The sequence below is a fragment of the Sinohyriopsis cumingii genome, chromosome 17 (genome assembly GCF_028554795.1).
Source record: "Sinohyriopsis cumingii isolate HCF-2022 chromosome 17, ASM2855479v2, whole genome shotgun sequence".
Taxonomy (NCBI): domain Eukaryota; kingdom Metazoa; phylum Mollusca; class Bivalvia; order Unionida; family Unionidae; genus Sinohyriopsis; species Sinohyriopsis cumingii.
In genome coordinates, this window is record NC_142977.1 from 114,428,791 (window position 1) to 114,447,544 (window position 18,754).

General features: G+C 36.8%; 1 protein-coding gene across 1 annotated transcript; it reads left to right on the forward strand.

Annotated features, from left to right (window-relative positions):
• Nucleotides 1-468: 468 nt before the first annotated feature.
• On the forward strand, nt 469-18,226 carry LOC149779699 (uncharacterized). Its single transcript, XM_089940551.1, has 4 exons — nt 469-626; nt 10,219-10,391; nt 12,347-12,457; nt 18,008-18,226. The coding sequence occupies exons 2-4, from the start codon at nt 10,220-10,222 to the stop codon at nt 18,082-18,084; spliced, it is 360 nt and encodes a 119-aa protein (XP_089796677.1). The 5' UTR covers nt 469-626; nt 10,219; the 3' UTR covers nt 18,085-18,226.
• The last annotated feature ends 528 nt before the right edge of the window (nt 18,227-18,754 follow it).

An 18,754-nucleotide genomic window follows, 5' to 3' on the forward strand; every position in this document is an offset into this window, starting at 1 on the left:
GCAAAAAATTCAATATCCTTATAGAGAGTCAGTTTCGTGTCACCCCCCCCCCCCCCCCCCGTTACGGTCTCGCTCAGTGCGGTCCGCAAACCCTCCCCCCCCCCCCGTGACGCCACTGTTTATATGTCTTGAAAATTATGTTTGATTTAAGGTCTATATTTTTTATATGTCATGTGGGTTATAGGCTCATCAGACTTCACGTCGTATTGTTGTTTTAAATCATGCCGACTAATCTTATCTTTTTATCAACAAAACTACACAATTTCAAAAAGTTTAAAACATCCGGGATATTACTCCAAGGTGAAAATTTTTGCAACATCACAATACCCATAAATATTGTATCATAAATTACAATGTGAGTACCTCTCGGCCGTTAGGAAAGAAAAATCTAAGACCTATTTTCGTGAAAGATGGTATTATTTCCCGAAAACTTTCCTATCCGTGTTAATCGACATTAATTGTGTAAATCTCAGACTGGTTTTATTATTCTTTTTGCAACCATGCCAAGCCTATATCTCCTAGGATAGAGAACCGGACTGAAATTCGCAGGGCACGTGGTACGTTCTTTTCGCCATTTTATCAACTTGGCGTGCTGAAACGTTTCGTGTCTCTCCGAAGACTTAAATGTAAGATATATCTGTGTTCACTACAAGTCAATATTTCATAACACATATATTCTAAAATCAATTATATATGTTTTTTTACAGACTATTTTGAAAACAAGCAATTGGATGATGTAAAATATGTATACATTACTTTTACACGTGTTTGCAACACAGCACGAGGTTTAGTTTTGTGGGGTTTAGGCGAATTTGCAGTGCATGATAGGCTATACGTAGAACGAGGAGAGTCAGTGGAAGTTCCGAGTCATCAGTCCCATGAAACTAGATGCCACACATTTAACTTCCTTGACTGCCAGATAAGATCCGTCCATTTAGTACATCGAGCAGGTGGGGGTGGGTGTAGAAAAGTACGCATGTGTACAGGGAGGGGTCATGCTTTGCCATATTTGTGTGTACGTACTAAATTGATGGCCCCGTATTTAATTTCCAGAGATTGTAAATTTTGCATGTTTTACGCCACTGTAGGTAGGCAATCTAAACCTGAAGTTAATATTTAAAATATGATTTTTCTCCGTTTTAAAGTGGAATTTCGCTTTTCTCCGGACTCGAAATCGATTTTTCTTGATACAGTCCGTGTTTTTAAAAAATTATCTCCAATCCGGGTTCTTAGAAATGGTCAGTTCACTCCCATTCCGCAACGACCCTTGTAACATTCGTTCCATATATTTGCAAGCACATGATCAAAAGTTCAAATTCATCCAATGAATTTTTGTGTGATGGAAGCTGATGGCAATAGAAAGAAGCATGCTTGCATAAAAAGGCGTCCAGAGTTGAGAGACACTGACGCGAGAAGTTTACATGAAGGTTTAAAAAGATGTATGAAAATTGGAATGGCTGGAGCAAAAAGTTGACGGAAATTTTGTTGGTCAGCTTAGCTTATAAGAAAACTGAATGCTAGAGGACTGGCATTTTGTGACCTCTGCTCTATGGTAATCGCGGTTGGAAGAGTTTGGAATAGCACATACAAAAGAAGCTGCTTACAGAATAATTGCTTAGAAGGCATCTGGAAAGAGTGCAGTTAATAACTATAAGAAGAAAGATTTCTTGCATGAGAAGAACAGATGTAGCTCTGTCAGAATATGCGCACTGCATGTTGCCAATACAAACGCCAGCCTGAAAGGAGAAAGGCTCTCATTGAGAAGGAAAAGAAATGACTGCACATTGAACCAAAAAGAGGAAGGCTAAAGAAATCTTTGCCAAAGCCGCGAAAAGAGCTTGCCTGGCATATCAACAGATTGTGTCCATTGGAGAAAAAGAAAAGTGAATGTATGGGATTATTTGTATATAGTTGATGTACTTTGGTATTTATTTTATAGATTTGTTATGAAAAGAGAGAAGCATAATATATTTGCTGCAAAAATTAAGAAATTATTGTGATTTAATTATGTTTTGAACACTGACATGCACATGAAATAACTTGAGCATCAGTAGTATTGGAGAACAAATTCATGTGATAATAAATATTGTGAAATTATTCAAATCAAGTTGTAAATTGTTGGTAAGTTTATTTTTTCAAATGATTATTTGTTATATATTATGATCATAAGTTGCACCAGGAGCAGTTTGTTATGAGTGTAAAATGCATTTTTGGTTGGGGTCTTGGCCCCCCCTCCCCCCTTTCGATTTTTAACTTGGCTTTAAGAATTGTTCAGTCACATCGCTACAATGTCTGCAGTGTGGCAGTTTTTAGTGATGTCTAGCACTGGGGAATCATGCTGCAGACATGTAACACGATGTTCTACCCAGTCGCATTATCCTGACACCAGGCTGACCAGTCCTAACACGAACCTCATAATGCTGAGCGCCAAGTGAGGCAACTCCCTTGATAACTCGCAAACCTGCTTATAACGCAGGGTCAGGTGTGGATTCCATTTTTTAAACCAGAAATACCCCCAAAATTAATCCCTATATGTTGAACCTGAAGAAATTCATGATTAAAATTGGTAACGGAAACTTGGATATATTGTCATTTTATAGTCAAAAACAGTAGATAGCAACTGAGAGTTATAATTAACACTATGAAATATCAAATTAAAACATATGTCCAATATTTTTACATTTTCTTTCCAAATGACATTCCTAATACACTGCATTTAACAATGTGTAAGGAAATTTTGATAATGAAAATGTCACTTACACCAAGTGGAGGCGGTACTTTAATAAATAAATACAAATTAAATAATTTTTGTTATCAACTGTAATTTATGTTCTAGTTCTATGTTATTTAGCTCCTTTTAAGTGTGATAGTCATAAATGCAATGTGTCCTCTTTTATTTAAATATAAAAAGCGTCAGTCTACCATAACAGCTATGGCTGCGAGCGTTTCTCAGAGAACCTAATTAAGTGCCGACCGTGCTTTGATAACTGACTTCTGGAAGTATTTGTTGTATTGCACTGAATTAAAAGCTGGCCTCCTTTGTATTATTAAGTTGATTATGTCTTTTGAATCAAATAAAGAAGGTGGAATAAAAGAAAGGTTAAAAGGCACGAAAATCCTACAAACTTAAAATCAGCGGTTCCAGTCATATGTTGAGTGAACTCACTTCATTTGATCAGTCAAACACTTATAAATGTTATTGTGTATGTAACGTAAACTACCTTAAATTAACCTTCTCTTTCATAACTGTGATCAGAGATAATAAGGCAGCCAAGCGAAATGAATACTTCGTACTGGCACATAGAGATATCGTCAGGGATGACAAGTTTCATTATTACTTCCAATGAAATCATGACATCAATATTGTACTACTTGAACAATAAATTCTTTTTCAACGTAGACGATTGTGTCCCGAAATAAATATCGCATGTTTTTGATAAAAAATGGAATCTTATTTGGTGGTGTATCTGGCAGGATAATATTAAACACCACTACAGGAACCAGACTCATCAAGAAAACAAAAAGCAGTTATGTAATACACAAGACTTTTTTCGCGTACATGTGATGGTTGTTGAAACCATTTGAAATGATCTTTCATATGTTGGACATTTTGAAAATAAATGTTATTTACACAGAATAATGAACAACATCATTAGAAAGAGTATTATTAAAAATTATTATAGATGTGATTGTAAAATGAGGATTCAGTAAACAGCCCAGTTCCCTAATGCCGCTCCCCCAATGGTTTTCTTAATGTCAAGACAATTTTTGGAGGTCCCTCTGTAACTTGCGCCTTACTTATAGTACGGTCTATGTTTGTGGACCCCATTGTGTACGAGTTGTTGAGGGATAGGTGTACCATTTTTGTAAGTATTTGGCATGACTTGGCTGGGGGATCAAACCCATGACCTCTCACATCCGAGGCAGATGCTCTAACCACTAGGCCACTGGAGCAGTCAAGACCAAGTTTGGAAGACCAAGCAAAAATGCCCATTTGTTAATGCGACACTAACATTAAAGCCTGGTGTACAATTTTGTACAGTAGAACAAAGTAGGGGTCAGAATAGATCCTTGCAACCCCAGTTTTGATATTTGGACATCTATGTTGGACTGTAGGGTCCGGGTCTATTGCTTATTGAAAAGTTGGAATTCTCCAACACCATTTGGTGTTGGCATAGGGTAGCAGCTTACTGGCTGGCATAGCAAACTTGAACGACCTTTCATTGAGATATACCTGCATGAAATCAATAGGAATATTTTCTCAGAAATTGCGAGCATAGCATTCAGTACATCTTTAATCTGCTGACAGATGAGACAAAACTACATCGTTGTGAAATTTTGATCTGGATTTCGTCATTAGCCAGGGTTCGTACGGTCTTTGAAGGTCTTTGAGAGTTTGGGAAAAATGAGGTAGCATTTTCAAGGCCTTGAAAGTTTGGGAAAATCGAGCATATTACCCTGAGGTCTTTAAAAGTCTTTGAAAATTGAAATAAACCTAAAAATTTATAATTTCTTTCCAGAATCACAAATAAAATTATCTGAGGTTGTTAGATTCGGATGTAATCTAGTTATCGTGGTTATGTTCTTTTGATGACCCGTTCAGTTTCATTGCCGCCGCAATAACAAAAGAAGCTTTGTTTGGCCATCCAAAGTTGGCCTCGGCGGCGACTTCAATAACACATGCACTCTTCATCAAAGCAAGACGGCTACACACTTCATCAAAGGAAGTCAGAAATAAAATTGCCTAAGGTCGTTAGCTTCGGATGTAGCTGGTTTTCCTGGCTTCTTTCTTTTGACAAATCGTTCAATTTGATTGGACGAGTCCATCAGCTTTGGCCAATCAAAATGTTCATTACACTAATTCGCTCTACGTAGAAAGTGCGCGAAAGTATTACGCTCGAGCGTTCAAAATTTGTTCAGTCGATTTACATCTTCAGTGTTTAAAAATGCCAGGCCTTTGCTCTTTCAACGATATCTGGCTTGAACAAGAGAAATACAAGGAATGGCTGCAAAAGGATAAATTATGTAAACGAAAGGTGTTTTGTACATTGTGTAAAAAGATGATCAACTTGGCTTCAGTGGGAGAAGGAGCCCTTACAAGTCATGCCAAAGGTAATTGCAAATTAGTAACTACATACTGTTCATTTAGTGGAACAAAGATGCGGAAGTATAAGCTATTGGTAGTTTTGGGAAAAATAATGGTAACTCATTACTTTTTGGGTATAAAGTAAGATATTGTTTAGTTTGATGATTTGGGAGATATGGCAAAACAGGGCCCGTTTAAATTTACTTATACCGTCGGTTTATTTAACACGTTTGAGAGACAAAAATCATTTTCGAAAATTTTGTTCTACATAATAATGTTCCTTGGTTTAATATAGAAACATCCATTGTAATAAATTCAATTCACGGATAAACAGTTTCAAAGTGCGCATGCGTACACTATAGTAGAGTTAAGCAAGAGTTGTTGTTCTTGAATTGCGAGTAAAAAAAAAAAATGGCGTTAACGTGTGCTGTGAAGCTTTAACTGTAGGAAGTCAAGTCATTTGATTAGGCAAATAAAAAAAAAGAATGAAAAAATGTGTTTCCAGTTGACGGAATGTCCCCGTTTCTCATTGCCAACCGTCGACCTTTTTCCCCAGTGGTATAAAAAAAAATTTTAAAAAAAAAGTCACATTGCCGAAATTGATTTGTGTATCTATAGTTTGACTATACATCCCCGTTTGTTTGTACCCCTATATTTTATTTCATTTTTTCAGAAGCCATTTTTTAAATGGTAATTTGTGTCTAAATAGCGTTTCTTACTAGCATGTAAAACCGAATTAAAAATTACTTTCATACATCATGAAGTTATTTGTTTTCATTTAGATTCATTAAAATTCTTGCAATGATAATTAATTTTGTTTCGCTTCTAGGATATAAGCACCAACAAAATAAAAAATCTGCAGAACAAGTCGCACCAGAAAAAAAGCAAATATAATAATGCATTTAAAGCAGTGCTGATATCTGTTAAGAGAACAATTTATTTTGTATTAAATCTGACACGTATGTTACATATTTCTGAAAAAATAACAAATGTTAACCTATTTTCCAGATCATTATAATGCTATTTTAGTAAATTATAGTTTGACTTTAATCAGTAAACAGTATTGTAGTATTTGGCATTCGTTGTTTTCTCATATAACACAATGTTAGCAAAAATAGGTCTTGGAAATCTCTGTTTGTGGTCTTTGAAAGTTTGGGAAAAGTCTTTGAATTTATCATTCATAGTTCAGTATGAACCCTGTTAGCATTCCTAGTCACATGACTATACAAATCTTGCAACCTACATGTCAATGACGTCAGGTCATATAGTCACGTGATTTCAACAATATACCATTGCTAGAGTTACTGTAGGAAAACAAATCAAACATAAATGAAGGTCACATAATCTTTATAGAAAAATGAAAGAACACAAACTTCTCTAAATATTTTTCTAAAAACGACTGGAAATCTGTAAATGTTGCAGCAACTCGAAGAAAACAAGATTGATGAAGCAGAGAGCACGTCAATGCGGTAGTCGCGTGATGTTAACATAAACATCGCTGACACATGCTCAGTGCTTGTTGAAAATGGTTTTCTCTACCCTGCTGCAATACCGATGGGATTCTGGTAATTGTTTTCAAAATGTTGAGAATTAAGTGTGCTTTATATTTATTTACAATCATTAAGTGACTTCTATATAATATTTTCGAATTCTATGTACAACTTTGGAAATTTGTTTATTGTCTGCATCACGTGACAATTTAACCTCTGATGTCGTTGACATGTAGGTTGTGAGAGTTGTATAGTCGTGTGACCTGGATGATGAGATCCAGGTCAGATTTCAGCAGCAATGTACTTTCATCTCTTCTGTCAGTGGATTAAGAGGTTACGACTGGTTGGCCTGGTGTCGGGATATTGTGACTGGGTGGGACAAAATGTTACGTGTGTGGCATGTTGTCCCAGTACTAGGCATCGCTATAAACTGGCACACTGCAGACATCGTAGCGATATGACTGTAAATTTGTTAAAGGTGCATTAAAAATCCAACACACACACGATTTTAGAAAAAGTCGTCAGTTTACCCATTGTTCCTAATGATTGGGGTACCCGATCAAAGGAAAGTTATATTAAATGTGAAACTGAACTGGCCAAGTTCATACAAGTCAACCCCCCAATAGGCATAAGTGTAATTATTCCTAATATGAGAGTCAAAAAAGTGCAATCTGAGCATAAAAAGAGTAATCTTTATATTACATGCCATATTTACATGAAACCATATAAAAAACATGCATGTATTTTTGCAACAAAACTGTGTTTTCTCTGTGTTTGTTTTCGCAAATTGTGTACACCAGTTATACCACATTCCGTCTTTTGTCCATTTCTTCTGAAACTTTCCATTATGCTTTTCCCTATCATAAGAATTATTCCTCATAATTCTCATTCAACTTTTGCTTTTTTTGTGGTGGCTGAACACCTATCTAATGCCACATTTTGCCTGTCTTATAAGGAGGGAATTGTGCCTTGTTTTGAAATATGAGATGTTAATAGTATAGCTGATGCGAATTATTTAAAGCAAGAAAAGGAATGGCACAGTGTCCTTTATATAAGAAAGTCAGAGCAAGAAACACAATTCAAAATGTGTCTTTGCCCCCTCCCACAATTAAATGGCCTCTCCCTAACAAAGACTTGATCGGATGTTCTTCATGATTAAAGCAGTGGCTATTGTAAACACTGTCATAAAATATTAGCATCAGAAGTGAGATAGTGTTGGATTCAGCTTGGAAAAGGTGTGTTCCCATCAACAAAGCCATCTGACACTGCGCGTTGTATTTAACAGCTCCAATTACGGTATCATAAGTCCTAAGTTTGGTTATTGTTCCTAATTAATCGAACCTCAGTGTATTGTTGAAATAAATAATAAGGCTGAAAATTTTCAAATCTTGCATGCCCATGCTGAGAGATTTTAATTCCCAACAAATGTACAGCATTCTGCTTGGATATCTCCACGTGTGTTCAATTATTTGTTCATTTTTGTAAGGGAAAAATATAAAAACTATTCTTATCATCATAGAAAAAGTAGTTGCATGGAAAGGATGTGTCAATAATGTAATCGTAATAAATTGGTCTAATTCTTATAATTATTTCGATGGAAATGTAAAATATGTAGTTTCCTGTTTGTGACTGTTGGAGCATTTGGGTAGCGAGCAAAAAAAGAACCTTAGACAAAAAAATGTGCAAGCTAATTTCTTTGAATGGTTTTTGCCGTGTTCTTTTGTGTGGTATACTGCTTTGTAGCTTGTTACTGTGGTCGGGTGAATAAAGTGCGATACCACTTTATTCATTTAATTCGTTATCTGATAAATTAGGATCAACTACCAAACTTCTGTTGTTAATGACGGGACCATAATTTGTGATGTTTAGTGAAATGCACAAAATTGGATGGATTCTTGTTATAGAAATGCATCTTTCCGAGGCAGAAATTGACATCGTCTTCTCGTGCTAGTATTTTATTACTGTGTTTACAATGGCCACTGCTTTGATTCTACAGAACATCTGCTAAGTCAAGTCTCTATTAGGGAATGGCGTAAACGTATGCTGACTATTGATAACCGAAACTTACTAGTCCATCGGACTAACATTATGAAAGTTACTAGTCCGACAGGAAATCTGCTAGCCTCAGGCTAGCGGACTACCGCTAATTTTGAGCCCTGCTTTAATTAGTCTACATCACGTTTAACTTGAGCTGAAAGGACGTATAGTCCACAAATTCGGAACACTGTGTTAATCACTGGAGAATTCCACTTAAAAGCTGTTAAAGCGCCACCGCTTTGTCCATTTCCTGCAGCATGTTCTTCAATTTAACAAGATCCCTCTCTAAACTCCAAGAGACATGGTAATAAAACCCATTTCATATAATATTTGGTGTCATGTTTTTCTTTTGCAAAATTGACTGGTTTGCTACTTTAGTCAATATCAAACTATAATAAATAACACATTGTTTCACATCACATTGAAGAAACCTGTCCAGTTATCTTGGAAACGTGTTATATACATTTACTATAAAAAAAAGGAAACTGTTTGACGTACATAGCCAAATGGTTGCACATAAAAAAAATATAAAGATCCGTAGATGGAGGTCTGTGATGGATTAATGTCACATGACGTAAGTCTGAACTATGCTCGTTACATGTCTCATTCGCTCCTGATGTTGACGGTCTTTGATCAGAACCTGGTAACTTTTTTTTTTTTTTTTTTACATAAAAACTGGTACCCTATAACCAATTTTATTACCTAGTTAATTATTAACGGGTGAGTACCTAGGTGCCCGTTGACACTTTTACTTTTTAAGTAAAAGTTTTCCAACTTTAAAGCAGTAGTACATAATATTTTGTTACACCTTACTGAAAATTGGTGAGCCTTTTGAGAAAAAGATCTGCATTACAGAGACATTCTTCTTAGAGATGGCATGTCTGATGTTGGGATGCTTTGAAAGGTATCTGAACCAAATGCAACTTTTTTAAAGTCCGTTTTTAGTTGTTTACTAGTGTTGTTGCATTCTTCGGTGTTAACAATTCATATTTTTATGAAGAAGCTCTTGAATGTCAGAGCAGTGTCTTAAACTAGGTGCCAGTTATAGTGCAAGCTTAATCATCCCACTTTAGTGGTGAGATGTCAGTTTGTACAATTATCAATTACCTAGCAAATTCATTTGCTTTTAGATATTGACCATTTAATGGGGGAGCTATTTTCTTTTCTGTCATCCGTATATATTTTTTCAAATGGATATATTGTGGTGTTATCTAATTCATAGCAAGACATTTTTCCAGCTATTGACTGACATACTTTTGTTTTAAAGTATTCGGACCCTATGCCCAGAAAATTAAATTGTTGCCCCCAATATAATTTCGGTATATTTGTGGTATGTTTAGAAACAGCACGGTACAAAATGCTTGTGTGGTGCGGGCTAAATATAAATTTGAGCTGGCATGATACTATTGAAGTAATACACCAGCATTACAGTTAGATTTAGTTTACACCCAAAATGAGCATAATGGAGGGGGCTAATGACACTCAGAAGTATGGTCCCGTAAAAGTTAACATTGGTGTCATGAAAATACTATGTGAACTTGTTGCTAATCTCACAGTGGGCAAACTTAATTGCAATGGTTTTTGATGAAGTTTTTTCTCTTCCAGCATGCGTTACGTTGCCGCCTACCTTCTTGCTACCCTAGGGGGTAATAATTCCCCCTCACTGAAAGATCTGGAGAAGATCCTCAGCAGTGTCGGAATAGAGTGTGAACCCGACAAAGTGAACAAAATCATAAGCGAACTGAAAGGAAAGAACATAGAAGAACTTATAGCTGAGGGTATAAAACTTTTTTTTATTCTTTTTTCAATGTTACATCTTTCTCAAGGATTTAAGTTTAAGGCTTTTATCAAGAATCTTGGGCAAACAGTGCCCATGTTTATTCTTTTTTTTGGCTGGCGACCTGTTCAGGCTAGATTCTCAAGCTTTTTTTTAGGGTAGATGTGTTCAGAATTACCAGGTAATTTAGTTGACATCCTGAATAGTAGTTCAAAATAATGTCCAGAACATGTTCATGAATCTAACAAAACCTTTTGAGAGATTTATATTTCTTCATAGCTAGAATGCCTAGTAGGTCAAGAAATTGACTAGTCCTGCTAAATCTTTTCTCGCTATTGGACTACAAAAATTGTGAAACCAACTAGTCCAACAGGAAATTGTCTTGCCTTCGGCTAGTGGACTAACAGTAATTTCTAAACCAGATGTATCTTTATAACTGATAATGGAAAATACTGGGGGCCACCGAGTTGCTGGGTGGTCTAAAGCGCTCACCCTTATGGACCACTGCCATCTCTCCTCTGTCTACATGGGTTTGAGTCTCAGGTTTGGCCAATGTGGGTATGTGAGAAAGCTTGCCAGTAGCTTCTTGTGTGTTGGTGGTTCTTTCCATGGTTTTCCCGGTTGTTTCTCCACCATTTATACTGGCCGCCATTCATAGCCTATCTTGTGCTGAAAAATGGCATTAAACCCTACAACAACAACAAAAGAATGCTTAGTCTTTATGAACAAATGTCACTGACAATTCATTAATATCTGCTTTCTTTTTTTCCCCAGACCATTTCTTAAATGCCTTCCTGAAATCAAAATTCTTAACACTGGGCCCATCAATACAAATTCTCGTAAAATTTTTCAGAGTCAATATGCCCATAGAATTTCGTAAGTTTGTTTTGATCCGATTCTGGCAACTGACCCCCTCTCACAGTCTGCAGTAGAAATGGGGCGACAAATAACCTGGCAGCTGCCTGAGATGCAGCCAGATATAAATCTTTGTTTTTCAGAGCTGGATTAGCCACATTCTTCTTGCTTGATACAGACTTCATAAAGTAAATATTTGGTTTTTCATTGATATAAATGACTCGGGCCCTTTACAATTGACGACTGGCATCCTTCTAGCAGCGCACCATGTTACTCCGTTAAGTTAATTCCACAAAAAATGTGTTATCTAAGTAAACAATTCCTAAAACACTAAGCAGTCCCAAGTGCATCTTGCACTTGCAGTTTGCAATAAATAAAAATTAACAACACATGCAAATGACACTCGTTCTATTTGCAGACCTGTTCGGCAATAGAGTATATCTCCAGTCATTCCTTATTTACTGCTAATCACATTTAATTGCTTCTCAAAACTGACATAAAGCTGCAATCATGTTCGAATAACGTCTTATTCATCATCTAATGATATGATCCACTGAGTGCCGCAGATAGTGAGAAATGTATTAATTGGCCCGAGTCGCTTATATCAACGAAAAATGAAAAATTTGTAAAAATTTGCTGCCAGCAACTTTTGCCAGTGAGTAAAAAAAAATAGTGCAACTTTCAAAATTCTTTCAGTTGCCATTATTTTCAAAGCCTGTATAATAAATTTAGAATGAGTGTTTTGGAAGGGTTGTAAGTTTTCAGTTGGTCATTGTTTTTGTTTAGTTTTCTCTTGCAAAATGATCTGGCTCATTTTGGGGTGGGTTGCGTGGGGGAAGTACTTCTGATTGTTATCTAATGTGGAAATCTTTCCACAAAGTAAATATATTGCATGAAGTATGTAATAGTTTGTAATTACTTGCAATATAATTGTTTTTCTCAAATTTTTTAGATTTTTTTTTACTAGGCGTAGCAAGTCTTAAAAAATTTGATATACAAGAAAATTTTATAGGTTTTGATGGAACAAGAAAGATAAAAAAGAATGGGCGTGCAGGGAGCTAATTTAAGAAGTGTTTGCTTATTGTTTTATTTCTGTTACAGGGTCTAGGAAACTGGCCTCAGTTCCATCAGGTGGTGCCGTAGCTGTTTCCGCTGTTGCTGCAGGTGGTGGTGGTGCAGCCGCTGCTGCTAGTTCAACCCCTGCTAAAGAAGGTAAGACTCCCTTCAGATGGCAAATCTGCTAAAAAGCACCATGTTGCTGAGACCCAGATATTGAATTCCTATTTGCCTTTAGTTCCCACAGATATACTGAATGCCTATTTGCCTATTGTTCCCACCAAGATCATCAATGCCCACTGAGATGATGAACGTCTTCTCTTTGCCTGTCATTTGCACCCAAGATAATGCATGCCCATTTGCCTGTTGTTGCCACAGAGCTGTTGCATACCAGTTTGGCCATCTTTCCCACTGGGATATTGATTGCCAATTTGTAGCTTGTGCCAGCTTGACCCCTTCCATAATTTGCATCTCTACAAACTATCTTGCATTGCATCCAGTAGAAGCTTCTGCTTTAAATATATGTTTTCAAAATGAGACGTGGCATACATACCCTGTTACAGGCTCAAAAGCACTAGTTGGTAGAGAGACATAGCATTTACAGACCTGCCAACTCTTACGATTTTGCCATAAGTCTTATGAAAATTACCCTTAAAATACAGGCTTAGGGCATAAAGCAAAAACTATGGAAAAATGATCATTGTCTAAAAATCCGGAATATTTTTCCATCCATGTTTGTTTGGATCTGGGTTTCATATTAGAAGTAGTGAAATTGGTCAATAACCAGACTAACTTTACAGCAGCACATCAGACGCTTTAAACTGCATATTTGTTCATGTGAAGCGTTGCATGATGAAACTGTTGCTCAAAGAATTTTTATTAAAATGGCGTCCAGGGAGTGATGAATGTTTCAGATGAAAAGGAAAATAAGCCTCTTGAAAAGTGTTAATCATCAACACAGGGAAAAAAAAGATTCTTGTGAAGGAAGGGACACAATTATGTTTATTGGACATCATGTGCCAATTTGAGTATGATTTATGGCTGGAAATATGATTGCCGTCGTCATGTAAAATGGAAAAAGAACTTCCAGGAATTACGTCATGTTGAGAGACGGCAACAAGCCATTGAGCTGCATATGGTTTGGAACTAAAAGTTGTACACTGTACTAGTGGTAATTATAGTCTACGCGTACTTTACAAACTTTTCAGTTGAACAGAATGTTTATCGTTGCTGCACGTTCCGAATACCGAACTTTCGCTTACATTTTCCAGCTTTTCAATCGCAGTTTATGATCTTCTGTTACACCTTATTGAAAACTGGTCAAGCTTACGGAAAATAATCAACTTCCTTACTGAGATGGACTCCTCAGGGTTGGCAGGTCTGCATTTATACTCAACCACATGTATGTGATGACTGGTTTAAATAGCAGGGCTTTCGCCTGCAGTGGTATATATTGGTATGAACAGGATGGTAAATACGTGCAGTGGGATGTACAGGTATACACAGTAATTAGATGCTGTGGGATGTATTGGTATGTGCAGGATAGTAAATATTTGCAGTGGGATGTATAGGTATACACAGTAATTAGATGCTGTGGGATGTATTGGTATGTGCAGCATGGTAATTACTTGCAGTGGGATGTTCAGGTATACACAGTAATTAGATGCTGTGGGATGTATTGGTATGCACAGGACAATAACTGCATGCATTGGTATGCACAGGACAATAACTGCATGCATTGGTATGCACAGGACAATAACTGCATGCATTGGTATGCACAGGACAATAACTGCATGCAATGGGATGCATTGGTATACACAGAACAATAACTGAATGCATTGGTATACACAGAACAATAACTGAATGCATTGGTATACACAGAACAATAACTGCATGCAGTGGGATGCATTAGTATGCACAGGACAATAACTGCATGCAATGGGATGCATTAGTATGCACAGGACAATAACTGCATGCAATGGGATGCATTGGTATACACAGAACAATAACTGAATGCATTGGTATACACAGAACAATAACTGAATGCATTGGTATACACAGAACAATAACTGAATGCATTGGTATACACAGAACAATAACTGCATGCATTGGTATACACAGAACAATAACTGAACGCATTGGTATACACAGGACAGTTCAAGCCATTATGAAAATCTTTTTATCCACATGAGTGGATGGATGGTCATACCAACATGGGCTTTTCACCCAAGACTTTTTATGATCTGGTTGGTCTTAATTGAAAATCTGATGTCAGGTATGGTTGTCACAGCAACCATCTTTAAAATCTTGTCTGTACTTCTCCTGAATGAAAAGTGATGTGACGTTTTCATCAAAGGACTTCTTGTGATGTCTTGTCTGGTCCTAAATGAGAAAATAGTGCCAATCTGACCTTCATTATGGCCACTATGCTGACCTTTGGGAAAAATATCACTGTGGTTTTCATCACATGACATCTTACTGTGCTTTGATGATCCTAAATTAAAATAGTGCTGATCTGGCTGTATTGGTAGTGACCTTGAAAATCTTGTCACTCTTAAATGAATGGCAGCAATATTAACATGGTGTTTTCACCAGCAGAATTCTTGTGATGCCAGGTTGGTCCTAGATATAAAAAAATGGTGCCAATCAAATATCCAATATGGCTGCTTACCTTGAGCAGATGGTCCTCGTGGCATGGACCTTTTTACCAAAAAAAATCTAATGGTGTTTGCTTGGTTTAAGACAAATGTGGTGCCAATCTGATGTCTGTATATCCATCACAACAGCTAATTGACAATCTTGTTACTGTTGAATTATTGGATTTGGTTTCATTACTAAGGAGTTGAAGGTAAGAAATGTTCTTATCTTGAATTGCTGGAAATTCTTTTTGCCTGCTCAAGCATAGGTCCCTTTTGGTTGTGTACTAATTGCATTCTAGATCCAATTTATGTACAACCAAAAGGTCACTCGTATAGTTTTTCAGTATTTTGTTGCACTTTAACGCTATTTTATCTACCCATGCATCATGCGTCAAATACGCAGACATTTCCGATTTGACACAAAAAAAATAGTCGCAGGTACGTAAATTGATGCATCTGAATGTTATGCTTTCCTCATTAACAAAAAACAAAGGTTCGATCTATAAATTGTCGCCAGTAGATAGATTGATGCATCCCAATATTATGTTGATTAAAATAAAATTAAGGTTTGGTCTAACTGCTTCAATGGCTGAATTACAACTCTCCCAAACGGAAAACACTCGCACATCAGTTTCTTACGCTAATGTTGTCATAACACATAGGGCTAAAACTGAGTGTGGAGCCTGGAGCTGACCTTATGTGGCCTGTAACTGTCAGATCATTTGTGATTCTCACGAGAAACTATTATTTTATGTGCATTTTTGTCGCGCAATGAAGCAACAATTTCCATTTGCTCAATTTTATGCCTTATGTTGTTCCCATATAGTCCGCATTAGATTGAAAATGGCATGCAGTGCAAAAAAAATTAAAATGGATCCAAAATAAACGAAATTATCTTTTGGACCATGTTTATGACTGATCAATGATAATAGAGAGGTCTCGCTAGGATTTTAAAGCTACGTGTCCAGGACTCTCGTTTTGGAAAACACATGAGTTCCACCAGCAAAAGGTGCAGTCCCCTACCAGAAGCATATTGGGCATACCTAAAGTGGCTAAATTTCCAGATGAGTAGAACCATTGGTTGCCAATGAGTTTGATTTTCTAACTTCTTTACACCACTGACATATGGGCCCTGAGTAGCCGAGTGGTCTAAAGCGCTCTCCGTTACGGATCACTGCCATCTCACCTCTTTCTGCGTGGGTTTGAGTCTCAGATTTGGCTAATGTGGGTATGTGAGAAAGTTTGCCAGTAGCTTCTCGTGGGTTGGTGGTTCTTTCTGGGGTTTTACTGGGCTCTTCCTCCACCATTAATACTGACCGCCATGTATAGCCTATCGTGTGCTGAAAAATGACGTTAAACCCTACAACAACCACCACCACTGACATATAACTTTTGTTTATCCATTGAGAGTGAATTATGTCAGGCCAAGGTGAAATATCAGTTCTAGCAATTTCTAGCACTCTGTTGAATCTCATTACAATCTTGGCAAAGTTGTCCCAAAATACTTACCCAAATTTGCAAACAGCATTTTGTCTAACTCTCAACGTGTCTTGATTTTGAGGTCACATATAGTGCTTATTCGGCTACACTTGGAAATGAACACAGTAATGAAAGGTAAAGTTCATTTTTGATGTACTCTTACACAAAAGTAATCACTGGGTCTTTCTGCCTCTGAATTCAACCATTGTAAATATCAGTACATTTTCCCACCACTCTGCAGTTAAGTTTTTGAACTTGCGGCTAAGCTGTTGGGTCATGTTCTTCAGATGTACTCTTACAATGACAACATGTACATCTGGGGGTCTTTCAGCCACTAAATTTTCTCGTTGTAAATATCAGCACAGCCATCTGGCAAATGCGTACGTACGGAGAACTCCTGTAAAAGTGATTTTCTGCATCCCAGGTTTTAAAAAAATGTACGTGATTAAGTGTTTCTGAGATCTCTGACTGTTGTTATCGAATCGGTGGAGCCTTCATCCAAAGATGATGTAATGGTTACTCGTAAGATAAAATGCAGTTTGTGCAGCAATGGTTGAAAACACAGCTGGCAACGTTTTAAGAAAAGAAGTTACGTTGAGTGAAAAATGTGACAGTTAAGATGCATTTATATTTTGCCATATATGTACAGAGGCAGAATAAACCACTGACCAAATGTGCAAAAAACAATAATGTTCAGAACAGTACACTGGCAAGGCATGCTGGGTTGCCAGAATACAAACTGCTGAATGAAGGTCCACTCCACAACACTAGGCAGATTTGAATGCAGGGTTACAAAAAATTCCAAACAAGACATAGCAGTGAAAGTGCAGCTTAAGTGTGTACATTGGCCGAGTGTAGAAGACATCCCATTTTTTGAAATACAAATCTCTTGCTTTAATACACAACTTAGCGGCTGAAGAAAATGATGACATTTTGAAGAATTTTGCCAATCAGTATGACTTGGTTGCTACCTGTTCAGAGTTACTGGAGCGCCTGTCAGACATTGTTAAGGATAGTCTTGTACATAACATACAGAATTCGTCATTTGTGACAGCAGTGGTAGATGAATGCACTGACATAGCCGACAATAAACACTTCGTCATATATGCTCAGATTATGTCTGACAAAAAACCTTTAACAAGATTTTTAACAAATATATAATGTTATGATGCTTCTGGTAAGGGAATTGCCTTATTGGCTTTAGTCAAATTATATAACCAATACTTTCTTTGTGTATTTAAACAATGTAATTATATTTTAAAAACTACTGAAAACTGATCATCGGCTAGAATAAGACTCATAGGTTTGGATTTTAACTCAAGTTTTTTTGCCTTGATGAGTCGAATGACTTACATGAAGCCATTTGTAGATAAAACACTGTATTAATGAGAGATTTGTAGCTGTTACATTATACATTAGCATGGTTGTGTATTGGCAAGTGTGTCAGCATGATCAAGAATCATAATTAGTACTTGTCTCTGTTTTGTGTATTGCCAAGTGTAGAAACCTACCACAAGTTGTTTTAAACATTTTCCAATAAATGATTGATTTTATGCTATGACTCATCCTTTGTTGATTTTGCTTACAGAAAAGAAAGAAGAGAAGAAAAAGAAGGAAGAATCAGAGGAATCCGATGAGGATATGGGCTTTGGTCTATTTGACTAAAATAGCATCAGGCAGTCGGCATAAATACATAACAGATGTCATTTTTTGTTCTCTATATACGAAGTAGAAAATTTTAGAACCTTCCATCTTTACCAGGAAATGACTGTCTTCACATAAAATCGATAATAAAACAACAAAGCAAGTCTGTATTTGTTTTGTTTTCTGCTGATGACTGTTTTTTAAAAATCTAAAGCAGCATTGGTCACATTTCTCTCTAGCACATATTTAAAGCTGCAATTAAACCTGAGGGATAGAGCATTTTCTGTCGCATACAAATTAAACGTAGAAAGGGAAAATGTTGCACAGGAGTTTTGGAACTAGTGTGGATACTCGTGTGTCAGTATTTCTGACATTTGTATGTGACTGACTATAATCTTTACAGCTAAACATGTAACTGCGTCATCAGAAATAGTACATGCTGTCTTAAAAATTAGTCTGACCTGTCTGCATGAGGTATTACAGCATTATTATGCCCCACCATGACATGATGCTGTCTGCATGAGGTATTACAGCATTATTATGCCCCACCATGACATGAGGTATTACAGCATTATTATGCCCCACCATGACATGATGATTGGGGCATATAGTATAGCCTTTTCTGTATGTGGTCACATTTTGGTCCAGTTTTGAACAGTCATCTCGGGCATTGTTTGGCCATCTTCCACAA

Bases quoted from the DNA above. Each gene is read 5' to 3' on its own strand.
- LOC149779699 (XM_089940551.1), top strand. From the start codon at position 10,220: ATGCGTTACGTTGCCGCCTACCTTCTTGCTACCCTAGGGGGTAATAAT. The intron at 10,392-12,346 runs GTATAAAACTTT...TTTCTGTTACAG, and splicing joins AGAAGAACTTATAGCTGAGG to GGTCTAGGAAACTGGCCTCA. The intron at 12,458-18,007 runs GTAAGACTCCCT...TTTTGCTTACAG, and splicing joins TTCAACCCCTGCTAAAGAAG to AAAAGAAAGAAGAGAAGAAA.